At 27.9% G+C, this 17,949-nt stretch overlaps 2 protein-coding genes across 3 annotated transcripts; one reads left to right on the forward strand and one right to left on the reverse strand.

Moving 5' to 3' along the window:
• Window positions 1–314: 314 nt before the first annotated feature.
• Window positions 315–10,929, reverse strand: Bm9692 (Uncharacterized protein; the record flags this gene model as incomplete). Of its 2 annotated transcripts, none has more annotated exons than XM_043082336.1 (23): window positions 315–338; window positions 2,310–2,402; window positions 2,709–2,816; window positions 3,072–3,245; window positions 3,428–3,511; window positions 4,011–4,109; window positions 4,620–4,665; window positions 5,039–5,176; window positions 5,340–5,416; window positions 5,705–5,830; window positions 6,062–6,187; window positions 6,547–6,690; window positions 6,907–6,987; window positions 7,400–7,492; window positions 7,877–7,996; window positions 8,218–8,329; window positions 8,525–8,652; window positions 8,861–8,979; window positions 9,117–9,284; window positions 9,507–9,668; window positions 10,025–10,166; window positions 10,528–10,665; window positions 10,822–10,929. In XM_043082336.1, the coding sequence occupies 23 exons, from the start codon at window positions 10,927–10,929 to the stop codon at window positions 315–317; spliced, it is 2,610 nt and encodes an 869-aa protein (XP_042938270.1). The 2 variants fall into 2 exon arrangements, with proteins under 2 accessions (XP_042938270.1, XP_001895838.2); XM_001895803.2 differs by lacking the exon at window positions 315–338 and adding an exon at window positions 1,542–1,700.
• A 3,869-nt stretch (window positions 10,930–14,798) lies between these two features.
• Bm9691 (MGC53320 protein, putative) lies at window positions 14,799–16,082 on the forward strand (the record flags this gene model as incomplete). The annotated part of the gene is made up of 3 exons (XM_001895804.1): window positions 14,799–14,943; window positions 15,453–15,496; window positions 15,927–16,082. The coding sequence occupies 3 exons, from the start codon at window positions 14,799–14,801 to the stop codon at window positions 16,080–16,082; spliced, it is 345 nt and encodes a 114-aa protein (XP_001895839.1).
• Window positions 16,083–17,949: the final 1,867 nt, after the last annotated feature.

The following is a 17,949-nucleotide window of genomic DNA, read 5'->3' on the forward strand; positions in this document are numbered from 1 at the left end:
GGAAAAATTCTATAGAAAAGCAGAAAATGATTTTCAATACTAGATGATTACTCTATTATTTTGATTTTGCTAAAGCATTCCTATCAACCTTTCATTAATTTGTTAGAATTTTTCCTTCTGGTAAAGAGTAAAGAAAGATAGCAAAAGAAAGAAAACAAGAGGAAAGAGAAAGGAAAGCTTTCACTTCTTTGTTTCAAATTACCCGAAACTTTCATTGTTTTAACATCATTCAACCAACATGAAATCAACTCTTTGGTTTTTGGCTTTGTCCAAGAATAGTTTTAAATTGATCATCAATATTGTTGTTAATGTTGTTAACGTTGTCCGACAACTTTTATCTGAAATTTACACGATAAAATGAACTTGAAATAAGGATGCGAAAATTACACAACTTTTGAGATACAGTAGTAAAAATTAATCAATATCGTCATCAATTGATAATAAATTTGATATCTTGAATTGCATTACGAAATGTCAATTCCAATCCGATTGTTTCGACCAAATGAAATTTCTTCATTTTAGAGATTAAATTACAACATTCGAAAGACAATGTTTTTATCTCATATTCATCCTATAATTGCTATATCAAAAAATCTCCTTTTTTTTTTTTCTGACTTTTAATAATTATAATTTGATTTGTTATTTTTTAAAATTTATTCACGAATTGCTCGAGTTTGAGTGCTTCTTTTTCCACTCTTACCTTACTTTTATCATTATTTACATCACTTGCACTATTAGAAGTTCACTGAACTAAAAATGAAAAAGAAAAAAACCGGAAAAACGGAAAAGGCAAAAGCAAAGTGCATGCATATAAATATAACTAAATGAAAAACAAAATCCATATATTACTGATAGCACACCATGGCGTGTTCAACGTGTATTACTGAGGCACTAGTGGACAGAAAATGACACAAGCATTTTTAAAATTCCCCTAAAAGAGAGAGCAGAACTTAAGCCATATAAAGGTAAGGTAAAACAATTAGGATATAATTACATCCAAAAAGGCTAGCTTTATACCTTTTTGTCAAACTTCAAATCCATCTGCAAATGGCAAACAAACAAAAAAAAAAAAAGGAAAAATTGCAACGTATATACAATTTAATTAATCAATATTAACGTATTTATTCGCTTGACGAATCATCAGTTAATTCAGTTATCACTTTATATAAATTAAAACATCAAAACTAATGATTACGAATTTATATCAGTATGATTTTTTAACCAAAATGCATTACAACCTGTTACGTGATTACATTTTTGGAAGTAAAGCGATAAAAAAAAAAAAAAAATCGTACATGGGAGATCATCCCAGAGTATGACAAATATTGAACATGCATTACCAAACCTAAAAATTTTAGAGTAAGGATAAATTAGAAAAGGAAAGAAGAAAAAAAAAATGTTCATGCAAAAGCAAAAGCATAAAATTAAAAGTAATAATAAAGGTTAATATATGTTAAAATATTAAACGTAAATATCCAAATTCGATCATCATACCATTTCTGTATAATTTTCCATTCGATTCATAATTAACACCACCAAGATCATATGCACTTCCATTTTTCATCTTGTGATTCTGCTACCACCACTTCATTGTTACTATGCTTTTTTTGCTGTCTATTCATTACTTCATAAATTTTAGATGCCTGAGAAACAAGTTCCAATTTTCGTTTGTGTTCATTTTCTAGTTGCTTTTTGAGTTGCTGCAACTGAGTGAAAATGATTGACTTACAAGCATGCATCCCATCACAAAAAAAAAGAAAGGAAAGATAGAAGCTAACAACAAATTGGTAGTTTCACTGAAATTATCATTTCACTATCAAGAAGCAAATTAGAAGAATGATTTTGTTTAACGTATGCTCGAAGTATCAAGTTTCATATCTCATATTTTACTATGATATTATATGCATTTCAAAAATATTTGTAGAATTTTTGCAAAAAAATAAGATTAAGAGAAATCATCTTGCAATTAAAAGTAGCTATGTATCATCATCATCATCAAACCTAGCCTGTGGAGCAAAAATTAACAGTTTATTCTAGATTTTTGTAGCAAATATGCCGTTGTTTTTGTACCTTGTTAATTTATTGATGCGCACAAAAAGCTTCTAAAGCATGCTACAATTAATGAAAGCAAAAAGAAACACAGATAGAGAACACTAGAAGCCAAACATGCAATTAGTATTCGATTGAAATTTTTAAGATTTTTAAAGTATAATAATAGACTCAACTATATTTCATTACTGCAACACCGGTAAAAAAGATCTGAAAAATCTGCTTTACCAGATTAAAATTATATAAGAAGCATAACCAACCCCATTTATTTCATGTTGTAAACGTGAAATTTCACTAAGATATACTTCTTCCTTCAACATCGCTTCTTGCTCAATTGCATCGATGTGAGAAGACTGTAAATGTACCCATAAAAAAGGTTGACAAAGTAATTATTTTGCATTTTAATACAGTATGGTATATATATCAAGGACTTTCTACTGTATAATTTGAGTAATGGAAGATATATTCAAAAGAAAAATAATTAATATAAAACATTAAAACAGTAAAAAATCAATCACAGTTTTTTTTTCTTAATCATCATCTATTAATTATGAAAACTTCATCAAAATTTCACGTGAAAATCAGGTAAGTCTTCCTCACTGCATATATAAAAATCAACAACGATTTTATATTTTTATTTTTTTATGCTGAAAACTTACAAGGTTAGTAAGTGCTGATCGATACCTTCGATTATTTGCTTCCAGCTCCGCAACTTTCTTCAAATTTATCTTATTTTCGCTGTCATCACCTTTATTCTTACTGATCTGCTTAAATGTATCATAATTTTTTTTTTTTTTTTCTATAAATCGATCAAAAAACTTTCAACAGCTTTCATAAAACTTTCAAAATAACTTAACCTGAAATTAGCAACTAATACTTACACTGATAGGAAGAGCTGATCCATTTAAATATTGAAAATAATGGTATTTCTTCTCTTAGGCTTTTTTTTTTTTAAAAAAAACTCAGATTACATGGATAATAAAATTATAAATCACCGGGAAATCATCATTAAATTTTCTAACCTTCACATTTTCGTTCTTCTTCATCACGTCCTCGACATCTCTCAACCATTTGTAAAAGTGATCCATATCGCAAATAACCGGTACACTTGGCAATTTTGTATTTTGCGGTGCAATTGCACAGAGAGTCTTGAATACATTACAACAATGCTGTTGCAGCGCTTTCACATGATTTTTCTGTAGAAAGAAAAATATTATAATTATTAATTCAAGCCATAGTCAGTAAAACTTTTGTTTTTTGAAATAATTTGCATAATTTCCTTAAATTCCATTGAATCTTCAAAGTTCTGAAATGTTGTTTCCATTCATCTATTTTCTATTATATTCAAATTAAATTATTTCATTAGCACTAAATTCACCTCTATTTCTTCCAAGTGTTTCTTGAAAATAGCTTCCTGTTGTTGTGAAATTTCTACAATTTTATAATTTATCTTACGTAATTCCTGAAAAAAAAAAAGCATCATGTTATTTGAAAAGATAAAATTTCAGACTAATTTGTCGGAAAAATTTTACATACATGTAAACAGTAACAGCTTAACTCTTTTCATAAAATATTTTCAAAGTATACATAAATATACACTTTAATACTAGCAATATATGTTAGGCTTCGATGGCATAATTCTGATGATTTTACTTTGCATGAGCTAAATCAAATAAGGTTTACTAAAATGTAAGAAATAACTGCTTCCCTTCATTCTATTTGCAAATATTTTTGTTCAAAAAGTATTTTCCATGTATTTGCTGGGTTCAATCAGTTTTTTTTCTCAACAATACACAAGAAAGGGAGAAAAAAGGTTACAAATTAGATTTCTAGATGGAAATATTTGATAGGAGAGGATAGTTGGACCATTAAATAACTGTACTGGTAATATATCATATTTTAATATCCATCTACAGTATTTCTGATGTCATTTCACTAGTTACTAAAGTTTAATTATTAACCTCGTTTTGCATTTTTAATTCATTGATTTCCAAATTAATCTTGTCGTCACAAACTGCAACATTATCCTTTGCTGCCGACTGAACTTCGTTTTTTATCATCTGTAATTGAAAAGATTTATAATAAGCGTACTTACAAGTTCAAAAAAAAAAAAATGGATTTAATTAAAAAAATATCCAAGATCAAATTTTTTTAAAGTGCAAAGTTTAGCTTTAATTAATCAGTTTTATTTAGTATTTACTAAAAATAAATAAATGGACTATTCGGTATATCAGAATAATGTTAACATAAATAACGAAGTAAATTATAAGATATGCAAATACTTCATTAGCTCAACCTTAGGAACAATATTTTCGCAATTAAGAGAAGGTTTATGAAGAAATAAGAAAGAAATGACCCACTGAAATGATCTATCTCATTGAGTTACTGATTTACATATCACATAGGTTTACTCGATCTACACATATTCGTTAATTTTATATAGAGTTAAAAGTAGATTATTTCACTATCAAACTTAATTTATTTGAAATGTTTGGTGCAATCATTAATGTGATTCTTACTGAGCAGTTTAAAGTTAACGATAATGTAAGGAAAAAACTAAAATTACTTACTTTCTCTAGCATACCATCATCATTACAAGAAGATATTAGTGTTTCTCTGAAAAAAACTTCCAGTTACAATATAATGAGATGAATAATCCATTGATAAATAAAAGAACGGACTGGAACATTCTAATCTTATCTTTATGAAATGAAATACTAGATGACATAACTTACTATAAATCTTTGTATAACTAGCTGAACCTTGTTACAATCAGTACTCCCATCTAAAATTACAATGTTTAAAAAAAAACCTGATAACATAGAAGTATGCAAAATTAATTAGCCACAAAAATTAATGATTCACTTTTGCAATATTATGATCCTAAACCTGAAGTCCTCATTTATGGCTTCTAACAAATTATTAAACTTTAAAAATATGAATAAATGTGAACCAACTTTTATTAATCCAGAAAAATTTTCTTGTTTACCTTTTCATCTCAGCTTCCTTATATTTTGCGATCTCCTCTTCCAGAGAGACAATATGATTTAGTTTTTTATTGTATTCGCTTTTAAATTCACTCAACTCTTTACGACACTTTGCAACTTCAACCATTTCCTTAGAAATGCTGAAAATGGGGCGATTAGAGAGGGAAGGTACATTTTTCGATCTTTTTAGCTCTTATCGTCACTGACTACGGAATTCCAGTATGATATTTCTTTAAGAAGTTGAACCGTTGGGTACTACTCCAGTGATTAGTAATACTTTAAAAGAAGAGAGAAATTACTTACTCGACAGACATCTGCTTAGCATATTTTTCCTTTTCTTCCTGCATATATTCTAATTCATTCTTTAGCTTGGTGATATCCTGAAAGACAACGATGTTATATTCTAAAATGTAAATTTGCTATAGAAATTCCTTTAGAAAACAAAATTTCTTGAATCAGATAAAGAAAAACAAAATTTTTTTACCAAAAAATAAATTTTTCGAAATTCACAGTAAATCAAATCTTGCTTTCAGATGAGATTGATGTAATTGATGTAATATTATTCGTTTCATTTTGCATTCTTACAATAAAATCGTCGCAGGCAGAAAAAGCGGTCATATTAAGTCTTTTAAAGCAAATTAATCGAGATCATCATAGAAAAAAATCACGTTATCATGGGCTTCCATAACATCATGAAGCTGTTTTCGGTATTTTTCAACTTCCTTCTTTAATTCACCACAATTTGCATCACTCGTTGCAGTTGCGCTCTGCAGTGCTTCCAGTTTACTGCTTAACTGCAAAAACATCTTCAAATTAATATTTTAACCAAGGAATAAAAGATTCAATATAGGCAGATCAAAGTTTGGAAAGTACTGTTAAATAATCTGCCCATAGCATATAAGGAGTATGCACAAAACTTTACTCCGGCTGGGCAAATGAATTAGCCGAAGAAAGCAACATTTTGCTATCTGTTTGAAAGCTTTATAAAAAATGAATGTAGATAATAAAAGTAATTAATTCCTTACCTCTGCATTTGTAGTTTCCATTTCGGTCAATTTTTCACTGTATGTAGCACAATCATTCATATATCTCATGCGTTCTCGATTTGCATCCATAAGTTGCGCATTTAAAACATGAATTTGTTCGCAATGCTGCAAATATGAAAAACATTTTAATAAATATTTCTTTCAAATAAATTTAAAAACCATTTGATCATTTGCAAAAGTGTCACTTTATGTTTTCGCTAAACGGTCCAAAGTCTTTTCCATTTTCTCAGTACTTTTTTATGCGTTTATTTTATAGTATTAACGGGGTACCCCACACTTTCTTATTTACTTTAAACTGAGGGAATTAATCGAAGTGTTAATTGAATGTAGCGATTCGGAAAAAAAGAAGCAAATGTTTGACGAAAAAATAATTCTTTCAAATCGATTCAAAAATAGATAACTAATAAAGAAAAAAAAAAAAACTTTGGATTATCAAACTCAAACGAGAAAGATCAAAAATTGACTTTTTCTCGTTCCTGAACTGCTGTTTCTGCATTTCCTTTCTGTTGCAACATTTCATCTCGAATCTCGGAGGTCACTATACTTAATTCTTCTGCCACTTTCATTGTGCTTTGCAATTTCATCTGAAGCGTATCACGTTCTGCTTTCTGAATAAGCGATGAATAAAATATTCTTACTCGAATATGCTATTAACACTTTCAGGTGACAAGAAGTTTAACAATAAAAATATTAAAGGATTCAAATGCAATATTTCATACAATATTCATTTTTAAAATTCAGTGTTTGATCTATTTAACCACATTATTTGTTACCAAAATCATTTAAATAGAGATGTAATTTTATAACAATTCAAATAATCTTACCGCATTGCCTTCAACATCTTGCAAACGTTTCTCGAGTAAAGCATTCGTTTTGCTCAAATGTTCAATTTGGCAATCTTGATTCTTAAAAGAAAAAAAAAAATTTTTTTGCAACCAAATTTAAGCAATAATATGAAAAACTTAGTCAATAAAAAAGACTGTCCAGAAAATTCGGACAGAATACTTGGCTATAGTATGAAATAGCAAGAAATTGAATAAGGAAAAGACATATTTGTGTTACTCTGCTAAATATTGAGACCATGAATGAGAAATCTACCTGAAGTAAGTTTTAACAGAACTATAAGATACACTATTAATCTTTTCTTGGATTTAGGGAAATCCTTGTTTGACATATCATCGAACTGCGAAAATTACTCATGTAGAAGACAATAGGGGTGACAATGGAGAACTATTGTCAACTCTCCGTCATATCGCACTTTTTAGCTCATGCTATCCTTATCTGAATCATCTGTGAAACATCCCTAGGATATCCTACCTGTAATTCTTTTCTTATTTGTTGTAGTGTTTGCAATCGCTGATTCAATTCCAATTCCTGTTGCGAACAACGGTTTTTACTTGAAGCTAACTCCTAAAAACAAAGATAAAGAAATCATCCTATCACTGACAGCTATCATATTACAAAGCTTCTTGCATAAACTTTATTCTTTTAACTAAAATATATCAAAAGTAACTTTCACAAATGAAACACATCCTGTTTAAAAATTATATTATCATAACTCTATATTATTGCTTAACTCAATTAAGACATCTTCTTGGAAGCAAAATTATTGCACTGACTTTCATCTTTAGTTCTTAGCTTTTCAATTCAGTTATATATTCTATGAATCAATGTCCACTTGTTCAAGATTCATTTATAATAACTTCGAAACAAATAAACAAACAACTAAAACATTGGACAAATGGTTTCCATTGTAATCGAATTAAAATCAAAATTAGAAAAAATTAAACGTACAGTTTTCAGTCTGTCAATTTGTTGCTGATAAGGTTTAGTATCAACGGGTGGTGGAGTCGAGTGAATTACAGATTGTGCTTTTTTCATCTCTTCCCTCAATGCACCAAATTCTCCTTGCAGCTGAGAGAAAATAAAAATAAAATTTAACAACTCATTCTGCTCATGCAATATTCACTGATAAAAAACTAATATCCTCAAAAAATGACAAATTTTCTAAATTGCTAACTTCAAATTCACTTTTTTTTTTTTTTTCACACATCACAACTAAATTATCGATTATCAAATAATGATCACTTTATCCCTTCAAAAGTCGATGAGAAAAATAAAATAGAAATCTATACCTGATCATATTTACGCTGTAAGTACGACTTTTCTTGTGCATTATTGCTCAGTTGAGTGCATACTGTTTGTTCAAATAATTTATACTTTCTCTTCTCTTCGGCCAATGTTTTCCTAACACAAAACAAAATTGAGAAAAAAAGTTACCTTCCTAAAAACGTTCTATTTTGGTGATTGAAAATCAGTGAGTATTCATCTAGATCGACGAATAAATTAGAATTCATGATTATCCAGTGAAAAACTGTTATTGTAAGAGAATCTCCTATTAATAATGTGACTTTCCAGACAACGAAATCATTTTATACTTACTGAAGCATAGCAATTTCTGAATCTTTTTGTTCCGCTGCTGTGAGTTTATCGGTACACTGTAAGACGAGACGATCTTTGTCGGCAATTTGTTTTTTCATCAAAGCAATTTGATCACCCAGTTTGGCTTTCTGAAATTTGAAACATCGAAAAATAAAATTTAATTATATTAGTCAACCGGATAATACTTATACTCAGCTTTATCTATTAAAAATTATACTATCTCTGGTTTTAAGCCGAGTCATCTTCATATTACAATAACTGATAATCGACATTGTTACTAAAGTTTATTTTATAAAGCAAAAAAAAAAATAATTTAGTCAGGTGAAATCAGATAACCTGTGTATTCACACTGTTGATATAATTCGTGAGAAATGTGATATATTCTGGCTCAAGGTCTGCTACAGCATTCAAACGTGCTTGAAATTTGTTCGTATTAATATCTTTTAATGGATTTGCTGAAAAAAAAAAAGAAAAAATCGATATTTAAATAAGAAGAGGTGTAACAATAATTTTATGTACAATGAACTGCTTTTCGATTCTTTTTTTCAATTAGAATTGTTAATAGCATTATTAGAATGAATCTTTCGCTAACCTTTCTTTGGTTTCATCTTTTCTAGGTTTTTGTCGTCATTTTCAAGAGATGTCATGATTTCTACAGCTGGATTTTCATCTGCCACTTTAACTTCCCCTTTCACGATTTCACGTAAATGTTCGTCATTCCGTCGTGCACGATTCTTTTTCCTCGCTTTTCTTTCGCCAACTTAAAATGTTTGTACTTAGTTTATGAACTAAATTTCGGTTCTGTGAAAGAAGCACAGAAAAAAAACTCTTAATGTCTAAGATGCTAAATATGTAGATGAATGAAAAATATATCAAAGGGTAAATAATTCTATCGCAAACAAACAATAATGTTAAAACGGATCATATAATATTAGACAGCGTAAATATTATGATAGATTATTCATAAATTTGAACAACTAACCATCGTTGCCTTTATTTTCATCATGAAGAACCTTTACAGTAGATTTTAGTTCCGGCTCATCATTTAGCTTCTCAGAACTATCTCGTTGCCCTGATAAACTTTCCATAGTCTTCGTAACAGCAACGTACTCATCTTTTGCCGATTCTGTATGCTGCTTAATTTCTGGAAATAGTTTTAAAAATATAAATCTGAAAAAACAATAGCTGAAAATTATGATTTTCTTTTTCCAAAAGAAATTTCTAGAAGAGAAGAGTAACCGTCTCCAAAAGTATAGTTGAATTAGGCTAGTTAATAATAACTTGCCAATAATAATCAATGTAATTAAATATACATATAATTAAATATAGTTAAACAAATATATTCAATAATTTTCATGAGATTTCCGTTACAACAATATAATATCTAAAAGAACTTATAAAGTCAACTGAAAGAAACGATTTGAACTCTGAATTCAAAACTGTTATTAGTTACAATAAATAGCAGAAACGAATAAAAAATAACATGAAAAATAAACAAACCAGTCACCAGCTGTTTGCCCTTGGATTTCTTACGATTCAGTTTTGTATCATTTTCACCATCATTCGTACCATTCCATTCATCGGCTCCGCAATGACTATTTGTCGATAATGGAACATAGAGTAAATCACCATTTGCAGGTTTCTGGAAATAAATTTAGAAAAAAAAAAATTTTTTTTTCCTATTTTTCCTATTTTCCTATTAAACTGCTCTAAAATCATTAAATATATATATATATATAGCTTTTGCACCTGTGAGTGAGTTCAACATCATTCTCTGCAAGTAAAAAATTCTTATTTTCAAATTTCAGTACCAAATATCAGCTTTCAACCGTTATAGAGTTCCAACATCAGATCAAATTTAATGAACAAAATAAAAGAATGAATTTGAAATATTCTGGAAACAGAAAAGTTAAGCATATGACAACAAGCCTACAGCACTGTCTACTTTGCATATGACAAAACTACAAACAGCAACAAATAATTTCACTCACTTAAATACTTACTTCATTTCGATTTTGCTTTTCTTCCACCACAAAATCTCTTTTCTTATCACCATATTTTCCTTTATTTTTGTTTTTTGCACTTTTTGCCTTAGTCACACGATCCTCAGCAAGCAATCGCAATGCATTTTCTCCGTAAGCCTACAAAAGAAAAAAAATATATATTACAACTTCTCTTGAAAACTTCTCGCACTTTCAACAAAATTCCACAAAAAAAAAAAAACATTCAAACCAATTTATCATATTTTATGGATATCACTGCATCTAATAAAAATTGAAATGCTAACAAAATTAAACCTTTTCAAAATCAGTTTCTTTTGGATACATTTTTAAGACAATAATTGAAATTATAGTGATCAAAACGGCAATTACTGCTACAAATCCGAATGATGTCGGATCCATCATCTAAAACGGCAACTTGAAAGTTAATCAACATTAGCAACAAATGATACATATCAAACTTCGAAAATTTATGATTTTGCATATCAAAAGAAGGAATCAATCGCTAAACTACATTTAAAAATCTTCGATTTTGAAATCGAAAAGCAAAATTTTTAGAGCAATTATAGCAATATGGTGATAAAAAAGAAGTGTAGAAATAAACTGCAACATTTTTCACATTATTCTTCGAAAATAATTTAATCATCCTATGTTTCAATCTTGTTCGTATTTTAATTGAACAAAGGGAAATAATTATATGCGAGAATAAGATTAGAAAATTTTAAAAGCTCTATGACAACTGTTCATTACAAGGATAATTCTAGATCTCTTTAAGTTTTGCAAAAATTCTTTAGCACCAAAAATTTTGATTTCAAATCCTATAAAAATTTTGAACCAACACTTGAAATAGTCAAAATTCATTTCTTACAAATAACGGACGTAAACTTATCAATACCAGCAGTTTGAAGAGAGAAAAATAAGAAATTTGATTACTCGACCGGTCTTAAAATAGAAAAAATCAGAAATGCATTAACTTAAAAATCACATCACCATCAATAACCATACCATAAAAACAATTATTCTAAATACTCAAATTTAGAACTGGGATAAAATGTGAAAGATAGACATGAAAAAGTGACAAGCAAATAACTAAATTAGAAATTGAAAAATATGCACTTATTATGAAAAAAAAAAAGGAATGTTGGAGAAAGCGTGCTAGATTCAACTAGATCAATATTCTAAGGCAACCACTTGCATCTCGTTTTCAATTGATTTTGTTAGCTAACATTTTCGGATGAAAAGTAACTTGGGAAGAACAAAATAAAAAAATAATTCAAATGGGTACTCATTAAAATTTTAGTAAGCTAAAATAAAAATGAAATATAATGCTTTCCTTTCCATTCTGTAATCTTCAGATTTAAACTAAATATTTATTTCATAACCAAAAAATTTGAAATAAAACTCACAGAATAATTGCGAGTACAAGAAAAGCGGAAAATGCAGGCATTAATGAAAATGAAATTTTGATACTTTTTGCTGAGCTAAAATTAAAAATGAAATACAGAAAGGTAAGTTTTTTCTTTTTTATGAAAAAATTTTTTGCAATATTATATTTTTATAAATATTCCAAATGAATTTTTCTTTTTATCGCAACACATTTTTTTTTTCCAAATATTCCAAATAATATATAACAAACTTCTAACTAGTAATTTATTAATCGCCGATCGTAATCAAGCCTTCACTATCAATTTCTGCTCATAAGTTATCATATGAAAAAAAAAAATAATAATAATAAATAAATAAGTCAGTAGTGAGAACAATTTCTAACAAAAATTAAACAATATATCTAAATGTAAATGATGTGAGAGAGGTCATTATTGATTGAAATCAAATTCATTTTTCACTCATTCATAAGAAATAATCTTAGTACTTTTTAAGATTAAAAAATGAAATATACATGTAAAATTATTAAATTACAAAAAAAAAAAAAAAAATGAAATATACATGTAAAATTATTAAATTATAAAAAAAAAAAAAAATAATATTATAAAAATATGTCAAATTATTTCCTTATATCACTAATCTAATATTAAATAATTTAAAAGAATGAAAATATTACATGGACAGGACAGAAACGTTACACTTCGACTTCAGCAGGTGATCAGACAATGATTAAATGAATGATAATTAGTGTCAAACAACGACAGAATTTGACGGAAGAGAAGAGTACTACCATACAATTTATTATTAAACTCTTCTTTAACAGACAAAACGATCGATGATGATTCGATGGATATAATCTGATTACATCGTTCGTGCAGCAAAAACTGAATTTCATTTGTAATCGACCGATTGCGCTCGATAGTAGTAATCGTTATATGTATATAAAACATGAAACATTAGAGAAATATTTTTCAATAATTCATTTAAAATAAATCAAATAAAATAATAAAATCAGAACTGAAAATTTCTGTAAATATAGTTAAACTAGATTCATAATTGTACGACTAGTTGACGAGAATTAAAATACTGTGGCGAAAGAAGGAATACCTGTTGTTGAGCGTTTCAAAATCTTTACCAATGCCTTAATTTAAAGATACAACCAATAACTAAATTTCAGATAAAAACTCTGAAGGCATTTCAATCCTTCAAGAAAAAAAAATATTCCAGAAAATCAATTAATTTGGCCAGAAATTGAGCAGAAAAAAAAAAAAAAAACTCTTTTCAAGATTATATGAAACAAAGTATCGTTATTTATTAAGGAAATAAACAGTAGTAATCCACTAATAACAGATATAATAAACGTTCACAACACAAATTTGTAAATTAATTTTGAAAGGAACATGAGAAAAACATTCGTTCTCCTAATATTTCAACTTGATTCATTATCTGTCGTCAAATTATTGAATAAATTAAAAAATGGAAAAATAATTTGAAATCATAAGTGACAAAATTATAACAATGTCGTGGAATCTACTTATTTCAGCAATAATTTATTTATCATTCCTGGGATCAGTGATACATTTTGACTGATTAATAGCGAATATCACATAGTTGGCTATTCAAACTAGAATTTGAGATTTAAAAAAAAAAAAAAAAAAGTTGCAAATTGAACAGCTCCACAATAATGATGAAAAACAATCAAATCATATTGGTTTTAATACTTATATCCATCTTAATATACTCATTCCAAGCTGTAAACTGCAATTACACTGCAATTATTGTTGTTCTCTTTTGTACTTATTTTTTTGTAGTCTTTTTTTTTTGAAATTATTTTTTAACAGTTTACTAAAGTACATTTTAATTTAAATCTCTTTAATTTTTAACAGTATTTTTTAGATAGAATAATCTTAAAATGAAATAAACTGATGCTGAGTTATAAAAGAATGATAAATGGTGAATGCTATTAGTTACCTGTATTAAGCATGATATCTGTTGAGAGAGTGATAATTTATCAGTATCACAATAATGAATGTTTATAGCTATAATAATAAATTAAATTATCACAAATGTAATTTGAAACCTTACTGCTTATGTAGACTAATTAATGAATTAAAGGATAATAATATCATCTTATCGCGTATCGTCTAGATAATAAAAAAAAAAAAGAGATCAAAAGAGAATGCAATTTCAAAGTGGGGAAACTATGATGTAAAAAATTTGAAGTGAATTGAAATTCGGTAGAATGAAAAAATGATAAAAATGATAAAATTTAATGATAAAATCATTAAGCAAAATTTGAATTGAAATTGCTGAAATTTGTCAAATCGTAAACGATCGTTGCCAAAAAAATGGAAAGAACCCAAAAAATAAAAAAAAATCAAAAATTTTGTTAACAGCAAATGTTCGATGCTTGATTGATTCGCAACAATTCTATCGCTATTCATCTAACTGTCTGGCATTCTCTAACAAATACAGCAAAACTTCTTGCTCTAATCGTCTTCACCATTCTATTTATCTGAAAGTAATGTGGCATAAAGTGTGGAGAATGACTTGTGCAACGGACGGAATAGAGCATTCCGATTTCATGGTCAGGATTTTTGCCGGATTGTAGTGGTAGTAGTTGCTATGAATGTGAAAGTTTAACTTATTGGAATACAGCATATATTATTGTGAATTTGCATTCCGGAATCACATTACGTTTTTTTTAACATTCATGTTATATCTTTTATGCATTTAGAATTGCATGAAAGATTAGGATTGGTTGCAGAGTAAAATTTTACGTGAGATTTGAAATTTAATGTTGGAATTATTACGTGATATGATTTCATTTCAGCTAATTTTGTCATTTTCATTTTGTAATTGATACTTATAGATAAATATAATTGCTAGAAATGGCGAAGAGTATTCGATCAAAATCAAAACGACGGGTACGTGCTATAAAACGTGAACGACTAGCGCCACGTGTATTGAAACGTTTGCAAGCAACTGTTTCAAATCTTGATTCCAATAAGATAAAGATGGAAATTGATAACTCAAGTATCTTTTTTTCGTCTTTCTAATGTCATTTTTTTTTTTTCAAATATTTTATGAGTTGAGATAAATAAAAATAGAGAAAGGCGTATGATGTTTGGTTAGTAGAAAAATGTTAGTAGATATTGAAGACGAATAGCTTGAGAGATGGACTTGAATACAAATGAATTTTGATACAGTTTAAGCTAGAACTAAAAATTTTGGTGAAAACTTGCATCGTATCAGAAGTGACAGTTAGGATTGAAAATTGAATACAAGTGGTTAGTTTGGCATAAGATTTTTGTGATAGAACGATAGCACTGAAAGTGTTAAAAGTAAAATTTAATAAAATAATTGTACTTTAGAGTCTCATTATTTCTCATTTTCAATATTGAACTATTTCCTATACCCATATCCAAAATTCTTAGTCCAATAGTTATGATTGAGATGGCCTAGTTATAAATAAATAAATAAATATATATATATATATATGAATGTCATTATGTTTTTTCTCAGTTATCATTCACTTATTGCAGATATGGCAACCGAGTCAGCAGATCCTGATGTCGAACTTTTAAAGGTGATTTCTGTTTGTCTTCATAAAGAAAAGCAATATTATTGAGCTTTTATAATTTAAAGAAAAAAGAAAGAAAGAGCCAATCGAAAATATAATATTAGGGATACATTAAGGATGTGACTGGTTCCATATATAATGTTGATGCATATGTGGTGCACCCATTTTATTAGAGCCGTAATTAATGCCAGATATATCGGAAGAATTTGTTTGATTTTTTTTAGACTTGTAATGGTAATATTTATGCTATGATGAGAATAATTCCTCCTTTGTAATATCGGTGTTGGAATCCTTTTCCTATTTTTTTTTCTTGGTTCTTTATAATGAGAAGCGAGTCACAGGCAAGAAGAAAATGATTATTAGTTTTCATTCTTTATCCTTTCACAGTATTTGTTCATGTAATGTAAGGTGGAAACGATATTTTTTGGAATTTCAGATGGAAACTGATAGTGGTAATTTAAATTTGAAAACGATGAAGAAACCAGACGGTTCATATCCGGTATGGCTGAGCCAACGGAAGATAAAGAAGAAGAAACGTGAACAAAAAATTAAGCAAAGTAAGAAAAGTAGGAAGGCTCGAAGAAATCGCTGAATTTCCTTATTTTTAATGCTTTCTTGCGGGTAGATTATTCATAAGTCTCTTTCAAAATACGTTGTTTATTTCTATAAAATTGACAGATAATCCATTGGGAAAGTTAACCAAATCTTCAAATCAAAATTAGTTGTCACAAATATTTTAGTATTTTTAAATAGGAAAGTAATAAGGAAGCATTATAATTGCTTAATTTCTGGATGTAAGCAATCCCGCGTTGTCAGCCATCTTTGTTGTCAGATCATTTCTTGGTATACTTTGTTGATATTTTGTAGTTTTTTCTTCCTTTTTTTCTTTGTAATTTGAGATAGGAATGATTATTGTTTTATCAAAGTATTTGTTATTATATCGTTAACTAAAAAGTAACCTATCCTGCTCTACAATATGTCAGATCAAAATAAAGAGCTAAATATATCAAAATATCTCGTTAAAGAGTGTATACATCTGACAGTTAAGGAAATATTGATTTTCCTCTCTCATAGAGCGCATATAATCTTAACTCAAGGGATTATCATTCTGATATGTTATATGTCTTCGAGTTATATTCTAATTTTTTTTTTTTTTACAAGAAACTAAGAAATGTCTGAGAGGGTCAGGATTCAATTTAAAAAAAAAAAAAAAGCAAAATGTCTGAGAGGACCAGGGTTCAATTTTGGAGTTGCTGTGTAAATGTTTTTGTTGACAGTTTAGTTTATTTTAAAAGTAACAATTCCAGTGACAAACTTGCTTTCTATCCGGAGTTTAAGACTTAACGTGTAGATTATTTAAAAGAAAATAGATTTTGAGAATACATTTTCGGAAGTTTTTTTTTTTTTTTTTTGAGAAAAGGAAAAAGTTACTTTTTACTTAACATTATTTTTGAATGTTAAAAGAAGAGATAAAGGAGAAAAATTGAAATTATATGATAAAATAGAAATTTAATACATTCGGTTGCACTAAGACAACAATATGTACATAACATATGTCATTTTTGAATGTTAAATATACTAATTTAAACAATACTTACTTATTTACTCGATATTATATTAACTTAAACAGTTACTTAAGTACGAATACCTACTTATTAACTCAGTTGCAGAAGATATTTCTTGCATCGCTGTTTGTTAATGTCAAAAAATTTTGAGGTATTCAAAGAAACTCAATTGTATTTTTTTGTTTCACTTTTATTTTTTCTAATAGTGAAAAATCATGAAAATGTTTAAATCCAAAGAAAAAAAAAAAAGAAGAGAATTCAGAGAATTTGAGAAAGGAAAAATTCGAATCAAAAAAAAAAAAAAGAAATTACAGATATATTGCATAACAAGCGGAAATAGTTATTATAAGGAATGAAAGAAAATAAAAAAAATGTGGATAAAAAACAAAATTGCGCTGAAGTGGAAAATAAATGATTCATTGGCGCTTTTTTCACATTCATTCTCATCAATTTCACTTTCTTTTATTTTTTACAATAAGTATTTCTGTTCATTTTAATTTTTTTATGATAATTCTTTCTTTTTTCTTGCTGTTGTTATTGTTCAATTTATTGAATTTTTCATATAATTCCAAGACAAGAAATTTAATTTAAGCACTTTTATGAATTCTAATTTCATATGAATTAAAATGTTTGCTTTTTGTTGATAATAAAAATTTGATGAAATTGAAGGACGACAAAATGAATGAATGATTCATAAATGAACTGTGTACAAAGTGAAATTTTTTAAAAGCAAAAACATTTAATAAAGAAAATTGTAAAAGGACAAAAAAGAACGAAAAAGAAAAATGAGAAAAAAAAAAAAAAAAGGGCGCATTTGTCCCATATATCCTTCTTTTTTTTCTAGCTGAACCGGAAGTGAACCAACAATTGATTGCTTAATTCGGCAATGGTTAT

Source organism: Brugia malayi, assembly GCF_000002995.4.
Source record: "Brugia malayi strain FR3 genome assembly, contig: Bm_v4_Chr4_scaffold_001, whole genome shotgun sequence".
Taxonomy (NCBI): domain Eukaryota; kingdom Metazoa; phylum Nematoda; class Chromadorea; order Rhabditida; family Onchocercidae; genus Brugia; species Brugia malayi.